General features: G+C 51.5%; 1 protein-coding gene across 2 annotated transcripts in view; it reads right to left on the bottom strand.

The window, feature by feature from the left end:
• Nucleotides 1–1,942: 1,942 nt before the first annotated feature.
• PDLIM1 (PDZ and LIM domain 1) overlaps nt 1,943–14,825 on the bottom strand; it is a 44,469-nt gene continuing 31,586 nt past the window's right edge. For both annotated transcript variants that reach the window (XM_040624382.1, XM_040624383.1), the window contains exons 5-7: nt 9,566–9,717; nt 2,862–2,979; nt 1,943–2,442 (exon numbers count right to left, since the gene is read on the bottom strand). In XM_040624382.1, coding sequence (XP_040480316.1) covers nt 2,256–2,442; nt 2,862–2,979; nt 9,566–9,717 — 457 coding nt within the window. In that variant the 3' untranslated portion in view covers nt 1,943–2,255. The remainder of the gene's footprint in view (nt 2,443–2,861; nt 2,980–9,565; nt 9,718–14,825) is intronic.

The raw sequence follows: 14,825 nt of genomic DNA, 5'->3' as shown, positions 1-14,825 counted from the left end.
CAGAAACCACAGTGTTCCCTATGAATTGCAGCACATGCTCGTTCATGACCCTATACATTCTAATTCTCATTCGCAACAAGTCCCTGGTTCCCCACCTATGAAATCGCCTGTTAGTAGGGTTCGTGACGCTCCCAGAGCAATACGACAAACGTAAATGCATTTTGTAATCTATAAAGTGCCATCAGTGTAAGGGACCATCACACCGGATGTACTTTCTAGATGCTCTTTCCTTGAGAGCAGGTCTCTTGGAGGTGGGTGAGGGGGACAGGTGAGGGAGCTAACCTTCAACTCATGCCCAAGGGACTGGGGATACCAGACCACACCTGCCACACTTTCTCCTGCCATTCTGAACTTCCGGCTTAGAACAGTGGGGCTGGCAGAGTTGACAGCTCTCCTGCTCTGGGGGCCCATTATTGGGGGAGAAGCTCTTTGTTGTCTGGTCAAGGAAGGAGACAGAAGGAGGGCAGCCCAAGTCAGTCTGCTCTACATTAAAAATCTATCTCAAATCCAGTGACATCTCCCCACTCCCACCTCCACCACCCTGTGCCAGGCTTTCCAATTCTTACCTGGACCAGGGCAGTAGTCCTATCTGGTCTGTGTCCACTCTTGCCCACGATGGTGAGTTTTTGACATGGAATAAAAATCAGTCATTTGGGTAAGTCAGTTTAAGGTATGTCCCTGTGAAAAAACCCTCCAAATAAATCCCATCTCAGAAAAAAAAAAATCCAAAGTTTCTGTCATGGTTGTCACAAATTGGTTTTCCCAGGAAGCAAACTGTGACCTGGGGGTAGTGAGAGGAAAGTTTAGGAGGGGTGCCCTTGGGACCATGACCTGGGGCGGATGAGGGAGGGAGGGAAGCAGAATTGGGCAGGGGGAGACGTTGACTATGAGCAATACAGCTTTAATGGAGGCCTCAGCTGACCCCTACACAAAGCTGTCCAGGGCTGGGGCAGGGCGCCAGGTCCGGATATGCCTGCCTCCCCAGGCACCAGACCACCTGGGAAAGGGGCCGTGCGGCAGCTCTCTTCGGCTGAGACACTCTGGAAGAGGGTTGATGGATGGCGCCCTCCAACTGGCAACTCTCCTGGCAACTCAGGGGCCGAGTCCTTGGGTTCTGAAGGGGTATCTGAGTGACGCAGCAGGTGTCAACATTGGGGGAGTCTTCGTGCGACTTCTGAAGGCAGCCCGGCCCAGATCTGGTGGGCCAGCTTTTCCTGTGGGAAGCTGAAGAGAGGAAGGTCACTGGGATAAACAACAGCCCCTGCGCCTGAAGCTGGTAATTCAGGCTTATTATCTCCATCCAGTCTCTACCACACATTCTGGATTCCCTTCACCCTCACCCAGTGCCTCTGTGTATCTGAGGCTTCTCTGATGTATGACCCAGAGCCACATCCCTATAGGTTCCTAACCACTGGTCCCATGTCCTTCTCAGGCTGTGGCTGCTGAACTTGTCTGTTTGCTGTTAAAATTCCACAAGGGACTACCAAGAGGTGTCTACGTTTAGCACCTAGGTGATACCCATCCTGAGTCTGCCTCCCTTTACAAAGCAGCCGAGCTGTAGTGGCAGCAAGCAGCCTGGAGAGGGACTCATCAGGGAATATTCGAAGGCCAACCGGTAACGCTCTCCATCTCTTATTTGGGAAGCATTCATGTCCTCAGATAAATCCCAGAACAGCCAGAGAGAAAAGAAGACATCATTTCGTTACAACATAACGAGGGTGATCTTGTATTAGCATCAGAGAAAGAGAATTTGGAGCAAGCTTCAAAGAAAGGTGAGAACACGGCTCATTCAGATGTCAATCTTCTCACACCTGGAGGAGAAGGCCTGCAAATCTCAGAGGAGTGGGGAACCCAAGACAAGAGCAGAGGCCTCAGAAATCTCATCTGGCTTGAGATGGGAAAGAGGACGCATGGGGAAATGACAGACAGACACCACACTGCCTTGGAGTCTATAAATTTATTGAGTAAAAACGAAATCAACGTCAGACATATTCAATTTGGTTTGGTTCAAATGTGGCTGATGTCCACTGGCAGCAGAGATGAACTGAGGCAAAGAGAAGACCCAGGGATGCTGGCAAGGGGACGCGGAACAAAACAATCCTCTGTTAAATGTAAAAGCAGGTGCCACACAGCCAGTGAGTCAGTTAGCAGAGGCAGGGAGACGTGGTGTTTAATGAGCAAGGATAAAACCAAAGTCAGCCAGAACTTTCAGGAGAGGAGAGGGCCAGAGCATGGAGAGAAGGAGATCTGCTGGGTCACTTGGGGAACACAGTGACCACGTCGTAGCCCTCAGGGGGTGTGACCCGCTCCCGGGCGTGCTTTTCACAGTAGATTTGATCCTCCACAAAGAAGTGGCCCTTCTGTTTCAGGTTGGTGCCACAGTCAGTGCACACGTAACACTCAGGGTGACGGTGGCGGTCCCGCAACTTCACGAACACACCGCTGCAGGAGGGGGGCAGGAAAGGGCTCCGTTAGTGACAAGCACCCGAAGGAGGCACCAGGGCCGGGGGGTCCTTCCATGGGGCCCATCAAAGGGCAGACCAGGGCCTCAGAACTGGCCTCCAGTCATAAAGCAGCTGCTCGTTCCTGGGCTCCACAGACGTTACTCGTGAAGCCCTCCCTCTTCAACAGAGCAGCCCTTTCTCTGGTTTGACATGAGTCACACCCTCAGGGTTCCGTGGCTAAGGAGAACCTTCACACCTGCCTCTGGACATAAAGGCCTACTTGGCCTCTCTGCTCCATTTCCCAGGCAGGAATTCTTCCCCATCACACCCAAAATGGGCAACATCTGGCACTTTCCACAGCTGCATGGTTTAACCCACCTGCGGGGCCTCAGACGCCGGGGCGAGGCAGATACTCACACAATGCCGGTGCCACATTTGTCACACATGGGCAACTTCTGGGCGTTGCCAATAGATGCAGCCACTTTGGTGACCGGAGCCTTGACACTTCTGAAACCTGAGGGCTTGTTGGGATCCCCTATAATGAGGAAAACACTTGGGTTGGTCAGGAAGGGCTGCCGAAGTTCCAGTTAGCTTTTTCAGCGTCACTTATATGTTCCAGCAAGTTCCCGGAATCAAACAGACCTGACAGTGCTGTGTGACCCTGGAAAAGTTACTTAACCTCTCTGGTCCTCAGTTTCCTTTTCCATAAAACAGGAGATCATTTTCCCCTTCACCATGGTACGGAAGGATTAAAAAGTACACACAAAGCCGTCCCACACAGCCGGCACCAAGTCAGCCCTCATTTCGTTCTGATTAGATGCGCGCACCTACGTTATGGGAACCTCACAATGACTTCTACAGGTGGACTAAATAAAGACGTTACCCGATCACCGAAAGACAGTGTATTCAGATGCTGAAAGAAACGCACACCACAAGAAATACAAAATCCTGACAGTAGCGCATCTGCAGGCAGCCAGGTAACGGCCGCCGGCTACGGGGCAGAGCGGGCGACCTTCCTGCGGTCCGCACGTCGGCGCCGGAACGCGGGGGCTGCCGGGTGGACGGGGGCGCGGCCCGGCGCGCCTTCAGAGCACCGTGCCCTGGGAGCGCTTAACGACGGCACGCTATTACAATGACTGTCACTGCGTCTATTCGGCTGGTTAGCATCTCGTCAGCTGTGACGGGACTGCAGATTCCCGGAGCACCAGGACCCTGTCTTACGTACTTTGAGACATTCCACAGAGCCGAGCATGGGGCTGAGCATACACCAGAGGCTCTGTAAACGCACAGAAGCGAACGGTGAAATGCCGTGACCAAGGCCTGATGGTCCCTACCTCGGTCCAACATGCTGTGGCCAAGAAGCCAGAGAAGCCTCTACACCGTGGTTCTGAACAGGCGTCGGTGAGCGGGCCAGGCACCAGCAGAGACTTCCTAAAATTCACAGACCAGGCTCTTCCCCAGAGCTGCTAAAGGAGCATCTCTAGAGGCAGGGGCCCCAGGAGATGCTACTCTATTTCCCCGGTTAAAACCCACTTCTTCAGACCAAAGCAGCTGTTCTCAAATATTCCTGTGCGCAGAACGACGTAGAGGGCTGACTCCAATGCAGCTCGCTGGGCCTCACCACCAGCCTTTCTACTTCAGGAGGCCTGGAGTAGGGCCCATGAAGTTGCATTTCTAGTAAGTTCTCAGGTGCTGCTGAGGCTTCTGGTCCCAGAACCACACTTTGAGAACCACTGGACAAGAGCAAGAAAATGGTTTCCTGTGTAAGGTGAAGGGGTGAGGAGAGTCATCTTGTAACCACAGCCAGGCTGGGCAATCCTGGGGCTGACAAATGAGGGCCCTGGTTCCCTTGTCCTTTTAGAAAAGGAGTCCCCCTATGTTGACTGGTGCTTCCGAACCAAAACTTGAGATGAATCCAAGTAAGGGGCATTTATAATTGGCTAGGATGGTGGACTATGTATTTTGTCCACAATTATGTGTCCCCTCCCGACCCTGCCAGGCATCCCAGTAGGTCAATGATTCCCTACTGGGGATGATTTTGTCCCCGGGCGAAGAGTTTGGGTTGTCACAACTGGAGAGCAGTGCTTCTGGCCTCCACAGGGTAGAGGCCACGGATGCTAAGTGTCCTAAAATGCACAGAACAGCCCCACCACGAGGAATTACCTGGCCTCAAATGTCTACAGCACCAAGCTCTCGGTGGAGTACACGCCCCACGCCACAGAGTCTACGTTTGGCCCCATGACTTGTTTTGGCCAATGGAATGGGAGCGGATGGGAGCCCTGTTCTGGCAGAAGCAGGAAGTGCACCTGTGTGGTTTGGTCCTGTCCCCGTGGAGCTTCCGACCTCTGCCTTAGCAGCAAGGCCCCGAGAGTGACGCCTCCCTGTGCTGGGCTCCTGGCACAGGAAGACTCACGGAGCCAGGCCCAGCCCCGCCACACTGGGCTGACCCACAGCCCGACCAGCAGCCCTCACGGAACACGAACAAGAAGGGCATTCTGCGGCCCACTGCGGGCCAACGCCAGGGGCCAGCCAGCCTGGGAGATCGGGGTGCCTTATGGAGAATAGCAAGAGGGAATATTTAAAAGCAGCCTGTTTTAAAGGCCCTATCATGGGGTGTGGATGGCGTGGTCTCTCAGGGCTCCCCCATCAGGGCAGGGAGCCTCCTGCACTGGGAACTGATCGACACAGACGTCCATCTGGTGACACATGAGAGGGACAGATGTTAGGAAGCCCCAGGGTTTCCACTCTTTTCAACCATAAGCTCTACTATTAGGCGCGGGGGAAGGCTTGGTGCCGCCCGGTTAGCTGCCTTTGGCGCTTTGGTCATCCCAAGTCCACATCCCTTTTTGCCTTCCCAAACGTTCCTCCCTTCCTTGAACCCAGTCTCAACTTCTGTTGTTACTTTTTTTTTTTCATTAATTGTGATTTAAAAAAAAACACTGCATGGAAGTATCATTTTTGTCTGGATTGTTGGATTGTTGAGTTTTTTTGGTGCCCTCTTAAATTCTGTACGTAAGACGAATGCCCCCCCATCACCCTAATCCTGGCTCCCTACAGGGATCTCAGAAGGGCCCGGGTGGCCAGCTTCATGCCTCTACACATCCCAAACTGGCTCCCTCCTCACGTGCAGGCTCCTGCTGCTAGAGCCACCTGGGCCCCGCCCCGAGAAAGAAGGAATTGCGGTGACTGTGGCATCTCTGCATACGCAGATGGCTTGCAAGGGTAACCGACTGCCCAGGGAACCAGCTGGGTGAGGTTGTGATCTCAGGTGATGGGCTGTTTTTCACATGACTCATTTGACCAGCAGAAAATTTACCAGGATCGGGCTGCATTTGCAGGAGGGCAGGAGAGAAGGAAGGAGGAATATGAGAGCCCCACTTGGTAGGAGAATCCACGTCCCTTCTCCAAATAAAGAGAAGTAACTGGATGAACCTGGACCTGGGGCAGGGGTCACCTAGTTGGCTCAGTCAGTACAGCATGAGACTCTTGATCTCAGAGTCATGAGTTCAAGCCCCAGGTTGAGTGTAGACATGATTTTCTAAAAAGAGAGAAAGAGAGAGAGAGAGAGAAACTGGGCACAGCATGGCAAGAGGCAGCTGGGTGCAGGGCGAAGTTGGCGGTGTGTTCAGTCCTGCAGCGCCACCTGCTGGCCCCATTTTCTTCTCTCACTTAAGCCAACACCGCAAACTCAAAGAAATGTCATTTTGCCCTTCTCAGCAAGCTTACAGTAAAACTATTAGCTCCCTCTGGACTCTGGGAAGCTCTAAAAATTTCCAGATTTCTCTTTTTCCAGTGAAACTTGCATGTCAATGCTTTCTGGGAAAAACTGACAATGGGTTCAGTAAAGCACAGCTTTTTTTCTACCCACTTTGCTGCTCAATAACCTTCCATGGCTCCACATTACCAAAGAACCAAATTCGTGGTCCTTAAGCACCTGGTGGTTCTCCAGGATCTGACTCCAGACCATGTGAGGATCTTCCCACGACCCTGGACACCGGGACTTCCTGAGCAAGTCTCCATCTTTCTCATCTCAGAGCCCCAGGCGCCCACTGTGTTTTCGCCCCGATGCCTCCTTCCAAGTCTCCTCTCATTAAAATTCCCCTTAAATGGCCAGATGGGTGATAAGCAAGACGTGCTATAGACACACTGTAGAATATTCGGTCTTAGAAGGAAGGAAATGCTGACACCTGCTACAATATGGATGAACCTTCAGGACATTATGCGAAGTGACACAAGCCAGTCACAAAAGACAAATGCTGTATGATTCCCCTCACAGGAAGTGCTGGACGCAGTCACATTCGTGGAAACAGAAAGTGGAATGGTGGTTTCCACGGGCTGGGGGAGGGGGCTACGAGGAGCGAGTGATGATCGGGTACCGAGCTTCAGTTCTGCAAGACGGAGGTCTGCGGGTGGGTGTAGCTAATGCCACCAAACTGTGCACTTAAATATGGTTAAGACAGTAGATCTTATGCTAGCTGTAGTTCACCACAACTTGAAAATACAGAATAAAGCCGCCTTGTTCCCTGCAAATCTGGAATTTGACCCAGAGCAAGATGAAGTTTGAGAAACCTAGGACCTTTTCTTTCAGTCCAGAGGTTGAATTTCATCCAAAAGAAGACCCACATTGAATCTTCTGGAGGTTAATCACCAAACCCTGCGGCAGCCAAGCCTCCCATGTGGGGCCTCACCGACACTGGGCCTGGCACTTTACGTGCACCATCTGTCTTAATGCTTTAAACCATCTGTGAAGGGCACCTGGGTGGCCCAGCTGGTTAAGCGGTTAAGCATCTGTCTTTAACTCAGGTCATAATCTCAGGGTCCTGGGATCGAGTCCTGCATCAGGCTCCTTGCTTAGGGGTGAGTCTGCTTCTCCCTCGCCTTCTGCCCCTCCCCCCTGCTCGTTCTCTCTCACTCACTCTCAAATAAATAAATAAAATCTTAAAAACAACAACAACAACACAACATCTGTGAAGTAGCCATTATTAGCCTCGCTGGACCTGTGCAGAAGCTAGGGCTCAGAGAGATGGGTAACCCGCTTGCGGTCTCCGGGTGGGTCACAGGCAGATCCTGGATGCCAGTGCTGTGAGGGCAGTGCTGCTTTACAAACCCGAGGACTTCTCGAATGACAGTAGCCCTCACTGAGTGCTTCACTATGTACCAAACACTTCCTTGAATTTTGCCCATTTCATCTCGAATAAAAACAGACATTTGAGTTCCTTCCCCCAAGAGCTTTCTGCAAGCGGCAGATGTATGGACCAGAACTTCTGTTTCATTCCGTGAAAATTTACTGCAACTACATATTAAGAGATATGGGAGAGACTATAAGATCCATTATCTTCCTTCTTTTTAGCAAAATTTTTATTTTTGGGGGGGCAAGATGATATCCATCCCGGGGAGGAAAGAACTATAATTCTCAGACTCTCCCTCAACTAGATGTGGCCATGTGACTAAATCCTGGTCAAATTAAATGGAATGCTAGTGCGGGACTTCTGGGAAAGAAAAAGCTGGCTTGTCTGAAAGGAGGAGTCCCACTCAGCCCTTCTTCCTTCCTGGTGCCTGGATGTGGTCATGATGGCTGGAGCACCAGCTGCCAAGTAGGGCCATGAGGTAACCTTGAGAATGGAAGCCACGGGCTTGGTAGATGGAGCACAAGATGGAAGGAGTTCAGATCTTGATGAGCACGGAACTGCTACCTCAGGGCAGCTTGGTGGCCCTGGGCTTTAGGTCCTTCTCTGTGACACGAGGGCAATTTGACTAGATGAGACCTGCAGAATCTATGTCCTAGTTTGGGCTGGAACGGACTGACTTTTCCTCTCTTAATTGAAGGGTTTTGCACCCACTTACTCAGAGTAGAGTAAGTTGTGGTCTCTCACATGTTTTGATAAAACGGTCATCCTCCAGGGTTGATCCCCAAGTCACTTGTCAGTTGGCCCTAATACTGAAACTTCATACAGAATATGACTTATTCCTTCCAAAATGCACAGGTACAACAAGCAAAGGGGTTAATTGCTGGTAGAACAATATCCTTTTAGCATAAAAGGAGAACTTCCCGTAACTTCCCGCTCTCGTAAACTGATGATTTCTCTAAGTAGCCTGGGGTCTGGGTTCTGTCAGTAGGGAATTCTCAGCTCAGGAACTCCCAGGAAGCCAAACCTGGAGCTGGGGGGCTGGGAGTGGGAGGTACTCTTGCAGAGTGGCCCTCACTGGAGGCCCCGAGCAAGCAAGTTGCTCCCTCCCTCGGGGCGGGTGAAGCAGGTTTCACTGTCTGCATCACCAGCTGTCTCTTCACAGGAGCGCACTTTGGGGAAAGGAAGAGAGAACGAGGGAAAGCAGGTCTCCCGTGAAACACCTGCGCCTCGGGGAAGGCCACAGAGCCAAGTGGGGGGGGGGGGCTGTCCGCGATGCCGAGCCACATGGTGGTCCCCGGGTGTCTCAGGCACCAGAGCTCACACCCTGGGTGAGCTGAGGCTGGCCCGGAGCCTCTGGATAAGGTTTGCAAACAAAACCACAGGCGTGAAGCACGTCCTGTGTGCCGGTCACGGTGGGGGCGTTTGTGCCGTACAGGAAGACACTGGATCCTCACACCAAGCTTAGAGGAGAGGATTCTGGCCCCCAACTGACCGAGGAGAAAACAGGCCCGGAAAGGTCACACAGGGAAAATGTGGCCAAACTGGGGGTTCTCTGGCTCTCAGGAGTCCATCTACCAGAGAGCAAGAACAAACATACCGCCCCGCACCCAGCTTCTCTCTGTTGCTGATTCCTTTCCTTCTGCTTGTCGCGGCCCATGGCCTTCACCCAGTCACACACGTCAGCCACCACGGAAGCATGGGATGTGGGCTCAAACCAAACAAATGGCCAAGGGACAGATGAAGAGAATCCCGCAACAGTCAATGTCACCCTGACATCAGCCTAAAGCTCATATGACAGGAAACAGCTGGCCAGGTGTGGCTGGGAGCTCTTTCATTCTCTCTCCCTCTGAGTTTCTAGCAGTTTAAAAGCCATGCTTTTCAGTGCTTCCACCCACTCAGGACTGTACTCGCCTTTGTTTCAGCCACGACTGACCCTGACCCTGGCCTTGCCCGAGAGCCTCTGACCGCACGCGTGCACGCAGGGTAGATTACCTTTCTCCTCAGACTCTAGAATTTCCTGCAAAACCAGGAATGAAGTGGATTGCTTCGGGGGCTCATTTAACTCCTGTTTCTCTTGAAGCATCTTGTAAACTTCAGATTCTTTGTCAATGACGAGTCCACTTGGAGGCTGAGAATGGTCTAAGCTGTAAAGAATGTTTGGAAATTCATGAGGACATGTCAGAAGTTAGAAAAAAAAAAATTCACCAGGCACCCCCTTCCAAGTGAAGACACCCCTGAATCAGAGTGTGGCTGGAAATGATGCCACTGGACAGAGCCCACTCTGAACGCAGCCACAGCCGTCCTGCCAGGACGATGAGCTGTCTGCTGTCCGCACTGGCTACTGCTTCAGAGCAGTGAGAGGCTATCTTCCCACAGACTTTCAGTAACGGGATTACTTTTTGGCATAATCCCATGGGATGGGAATGCTGTGCTGCTTTCTTAATTACATAAACAACATTACGTCAAACGAAAATTTAGAAGAGAAATGTCAACCACAACCTGACCACTAAAAGCTTGGCTGGGCCCCCTCAGTATGGGCCGCACGCACGCTTCTCACAGAGCAGAAAGCGTTCTTTCTTCCTGACCATATCAGACCGTTTCAGAGTGCTATCAGCGAGTGTGTCTCCGTGAACTCGCAGCACTTGGGGCCAAGGGCTCGGGGCTCCTCACCTACAACTCAGACGGTCTCTGCCTGGCCCAGCTCACAGGGCCGGTGGCGAGGCTGAAAACCGCAAGGGCCCTGGACACGGGAACGTGCGGTCGGAGGCAAGGGAGGGGCTGAGGACTGAGCTCGGTCCCCCAGGACAGGACAGGCCAAGCTGGGGCCCGTTCCCCCCAGGGCCCGTTTTCTAGGCTTTTCCAGGCCAGGAGCCTCTGCTGCCTGGTCTGGGAAGGGGTAAGAGGAGGAGACTCCAGTAAGCTCTGTTTGCAAAGTCTGTCCTGAGTCTCCTTCTCAGCACCCCCACCCCCACCGTGTGTCCAGTCCGCCACCGCTGACCCGCACAATGGACCACCTTGGTCACCTGTCCCCGTGCTGTCATTCTCAGCCCCGGGACAGTCTTATTCCCAAACGGAGGCCGCAGTGACCTATTAAACACGAGAATCACACTGTGTCGTGACGTGGCCCCAAGTGTTCTCATCTGACTTAGAACCAAATATTTACACTTCTAATAACAAAATACTAGTTCAATCAATTTCATCTTCTTTGGAGTAAATACTCATGACAAAAAGTAGAAAAGCCCTGAAGAATGCAGCTCTGCTTCCCTCTCTAAACAGATGGCCTGCCAGCCCCTGATTGCTCAGCTCTCGTCACACCAGCCTCTGTTCTGTTTCCAGAACGTGGCAGCCTCAGAGCCTCTGCGCTTACTGCTCCTGGTGCCCGGAGGGCTCCAGATCGCCCCACGGGGGCCGCACTCCCCTCCCATCTCCACTCAGATGTCCCTGCTAAACTCCCCCTGCCCCCGTTGTGTCTCACCTTCATCCCACGGACTCTATGTCCATCTGTCTCTGTCCTCACTGTCCCTCACCCCCTAGACAGTGAGCCCCAGGAGGACAGGGTCTTGGTCTGTCTTATTCACTAGCACATTCCCAACCCCAGATCAGTGCCTGGCACTGGGCCCAGGCTCAGCAGGTATGAGGGGGGTGAAGGGAAATTGCCAAACAGATCAATGTGCAACACCCTCTCCCTACTTGTACGGTGTCACAGGGGACCCTAGAGGGCAGCAGGACCTCCCAGGGGTGTGCCAGGGAAATAGCAGCCCAGCGTCCTAGGCCCAGATCCCCCAGCTTCTCAGCCTCAGCTGCTTTTTCAGAAGCTGCCACACCCTAGGGAAGAGGGACAGTATGCCTGATGGGGCCAAAGAGCAGACGTCAGATGGCGGTGCGACGTACCCATGCAGATGGACAGGATTCTGCGCAAGCGCGGCGTCATCTGTGGGTAACAGAGCTCTAGGCTCCCCAGCCCTCCGGGCCGCCTCCCAGATCTAAGGAGGCAGGCAGTGGCCGCCAGCAGTCTTTCTCAGCAAGTCCAACCACTTTGTCTGTAGGGCTGAAGCCATTTTTACAAGTGCAGGTGAAGAATGCCAATGACATTGACTCAATCACTGCCCGCCCACCCACCCATGTGTCATTCGTTCCCATTCCCTTTTGAAAAGAAAACAGGTATGTGGGTAATCATAGGGGTAATTCTCCCCAGGTTACCTACCTCTCCCTCTCCTTCTCTTTCTCTTTATATATTTTTTAAAGATTTTATCCATTTGGAGAGAGAGAGCGCATGAGCACGCAAGCAATGGAAGCGGCAGAGGGAGGAGAGAGAGAATCCCAAGCAGGCTCCATGTCCAGCACAGGGGCCCCACATGGGGCTTGGATCTCACAACCCTGAGATCACGACCCAGCCGAAATCAAGAGTTGGACACTCAACCCACTCAGCCACCCATGTGCCCCTCTTTCTCTTTCCCAGTCAGCCTCCCGGGGCACTTGGGGTACTCAGGTCCCCGGCTGGAAGCAGAGTCAGCTGCGTCGATGAAAGTTCAAAGAGCGAAAATGCCTTGCTGCTGCCAGGGAAGGTCAGAATGGAAGCAGAAAGACTCATCAGCAGGTCACTGTGCTGCTGCGGTGGGGGGAAGGGAAGCCCGCCACCAGCCCTGTCCACTGCGGCCGGCTGGTCCCTGCCTTTGTCTGTCTCCCTCCCACCCTCAGGGGCCTGTGGGAGCCTCCCATCCCCCACGCACATGATGGGCCACCTTGAGGAGTGGTCCTCACCAAGGGCCATAGTCTTCCTCTTGGCCCACCTGTTCAGTTGTCTGAGTTGTATGCCTGACTCTCTCCGTGAGTCTTGTGTTCTGAGCTTGCCCTATATAAATATATTACATTATTTTGATAAATCCTTTTTCCTATTACACTTAGAACTATTTTAAAATCAAGAACAGACCATGGAATGTTCTTGGGAGAATTCTTCCCCTTCTTTGGTGTATGTTGTTATGTCTGGAAGCCACCAAGGGAACACTAAAAATGACAAAGCTCAAACCACAAGGTCATCACATATTCTTCCAACACATAGTCTTGTAAAGCTTTTCTGTGATTAAAAAAAAGGAAAACAGGGGCGCCTGGGTAGCGCAGTCGTTAAAGCGTCTGCCTTCGGCTCAGGGCGTGATCCCGGCGTTCCGGGATCGAGTCCCACATCGGGCTCCTCGGCTGGGAGCCTGCTTCTTCCTCTCTCACTCGCCTGCTGTGTTCCCTCTCTCGCTGGCTGTCTCTCTGTCACATAAATAAATAAAATCTTTAAAAAAAAAAAAAAAAAAAAAAAAGGAAAACAATCAACTATTTTCAAATAATGATTATACTGTTCTACCACTTGACAATTTATAAAACATATTTAATATCCACTGCTTATTTCAAGGATTGATACATCTAATTCAAAAACAGTATTATCAACAAAACAAAGAATAAAAAAGATAAACCAAAAACTCTTAACTGTAGAGAGAACAAACTGATGGTTACCAGAAGGGAGATGGGTGGAGGGGTGAGAAGATGGGAGAAACAGGTGATGGGAATGAAGAGGACCCTTCACCTATACTGTAATTTAAGAAAAAAAAAATCAATATCTTCTTAAAAAAAAAAAACAGAACAAAAACAAAAATAATATCCTGAATATGTTACAAAGGTAATTCTAGGACAAAAACATGCATAAGAAATGGAGCAAAAAAAAAAAAAAAGCATTCTCATTTTTCATATATAGTAACAACAATGGAAGAAAGAATTCTATAGTGATAAGGTTTCAAAAATACAATGGACATAGCTGAGTCACCAGAGAAAGAAGTAGGAGGGGGCAGTGAAAGTTATACCATGTTCTTCTGAACCCAGTCTTTCCCATTTAATAACAAAATACAAGCTTTTAATCATACTCAACTCCTTCAAAAAACAAAAAACTCAACTCCTTTGGGCTAACCAGACATTACACTGTTCCTAGTTCCTGTTTCTCCCCAAGTCACACTTGGTGCTGAGTGTTTAATGTTTTGTTAACATGTTACTTAAATGCTTCATATTTTCTCCCACTCTTTTAGGCCCGGACCCCAGGGCATGTCCCCCAGTGAGAGCCAGGTGTTCGAGGATGCCAGTGGTCCTTGGAATGAGAAGAAATTTCCAGTTGCAGAGGAAGATTCTGGAGGACGAGCCTGCTGACCCTGTGTGACCCCTGGGCCTGCTCCAGCCAAAGGAGCAGCTGGGGGGAAGGTCAGAGGGTCCAAAAGGACGGAAAACAGCAGACCCCTGGATCTGGGACATGGCTCAACACAGCAGCCCTGGGATGAAAGTCCATACCATCGAAATAATGAGGTGGCCAGAGTGGGGACATAAGGGGAGCTTTAAATTTTTTTAAACTTGAGCCAGCACCTGTGCAGCAACTTGATGATCCCTACATAACACCCACCTGCACAAGCAGGCCGCGAGAAAACATTCCCACTGCAGATACAACCTTCACGGCACACGTTCTCGCATAGTGAGTCACCTCTGCCTCCTCCCTAAAACTGTGTGTGAGACAGAGTCTGGGACAGCAAGGGGCATTACTTGAATTATAAGAAGCATCCTGGCAGGGGGAAGATACTCTCTTCATAAAAATCTTTCTCCCAGGGGCTCCTGGGTGGCTCTGTTGGTTAAGCGTCTGCCTTCGGCTCAGGTCATGATCCCAGGGTCCTGGGATCGAGCTTCCTGTCGGGTTCCCTGCTCATCAGGGAGTCTGCTTCTCCCTCTGCCCCTCCGCCGGCTCATACCCTCTCTCTCTCTCAAATAAATAAATAAAATTAAAAAAAAAAAAACTTTCTCCCAGAAGGCGAAGTAGACATACTTTTCCCTATTGCACCCACTAAGTACAACTAAAATCCCTGGACATCACATAGCCAAGAATATGACACTGGGAAGGAAGCAGAAGCCACACCAGATGGGGGACTTGGGACCGAGGAAGAACACCCTGGTGAGTTCCCTGAGTTTTCTTTTTGCCTCACAGATCTCCCAGACAAGGAGCTGAAGAGGCAGCAACCCAGAAAGGGCAGTGAGTACAGACAAGAGCCCCGAGGACCTGCTCTCTCTCACCAAATGACCAAGAAAGGGGCGGCCAGCCTGACATGACACTGGGAAGCAGGAACATTTTTCCTCCAGCCAAGTGCCAGAAGTGGCCAGTGGGAAGTCCAGCCTTCTGCCCTCACCAGGCTGTGATGAGGCACCACAAGGACCCTCCCGGGTGGCATCAGAGAAGGCC

The sequence above is a fragment of the Ursus maritimus genome, unplaced genomic scaffold, assembly GCF_017311325.1.
Source record: "Ursus maritimus isolate PB19 unplaced genomic scaffold, ASM1731132v1 scaffold_7, whole genome shotgun sequence".
Classification (NCBI taxonomy): Eukaryota; Metazoa; Chordata; class Mammalia; order Carnivora; family Ursidae; genus Ursus; species Ursus maritimus.
Note: the sequence above shows the minus strand (reverse complement) of the source record. Positions and strands in the feature narration are given on the sequence as shown.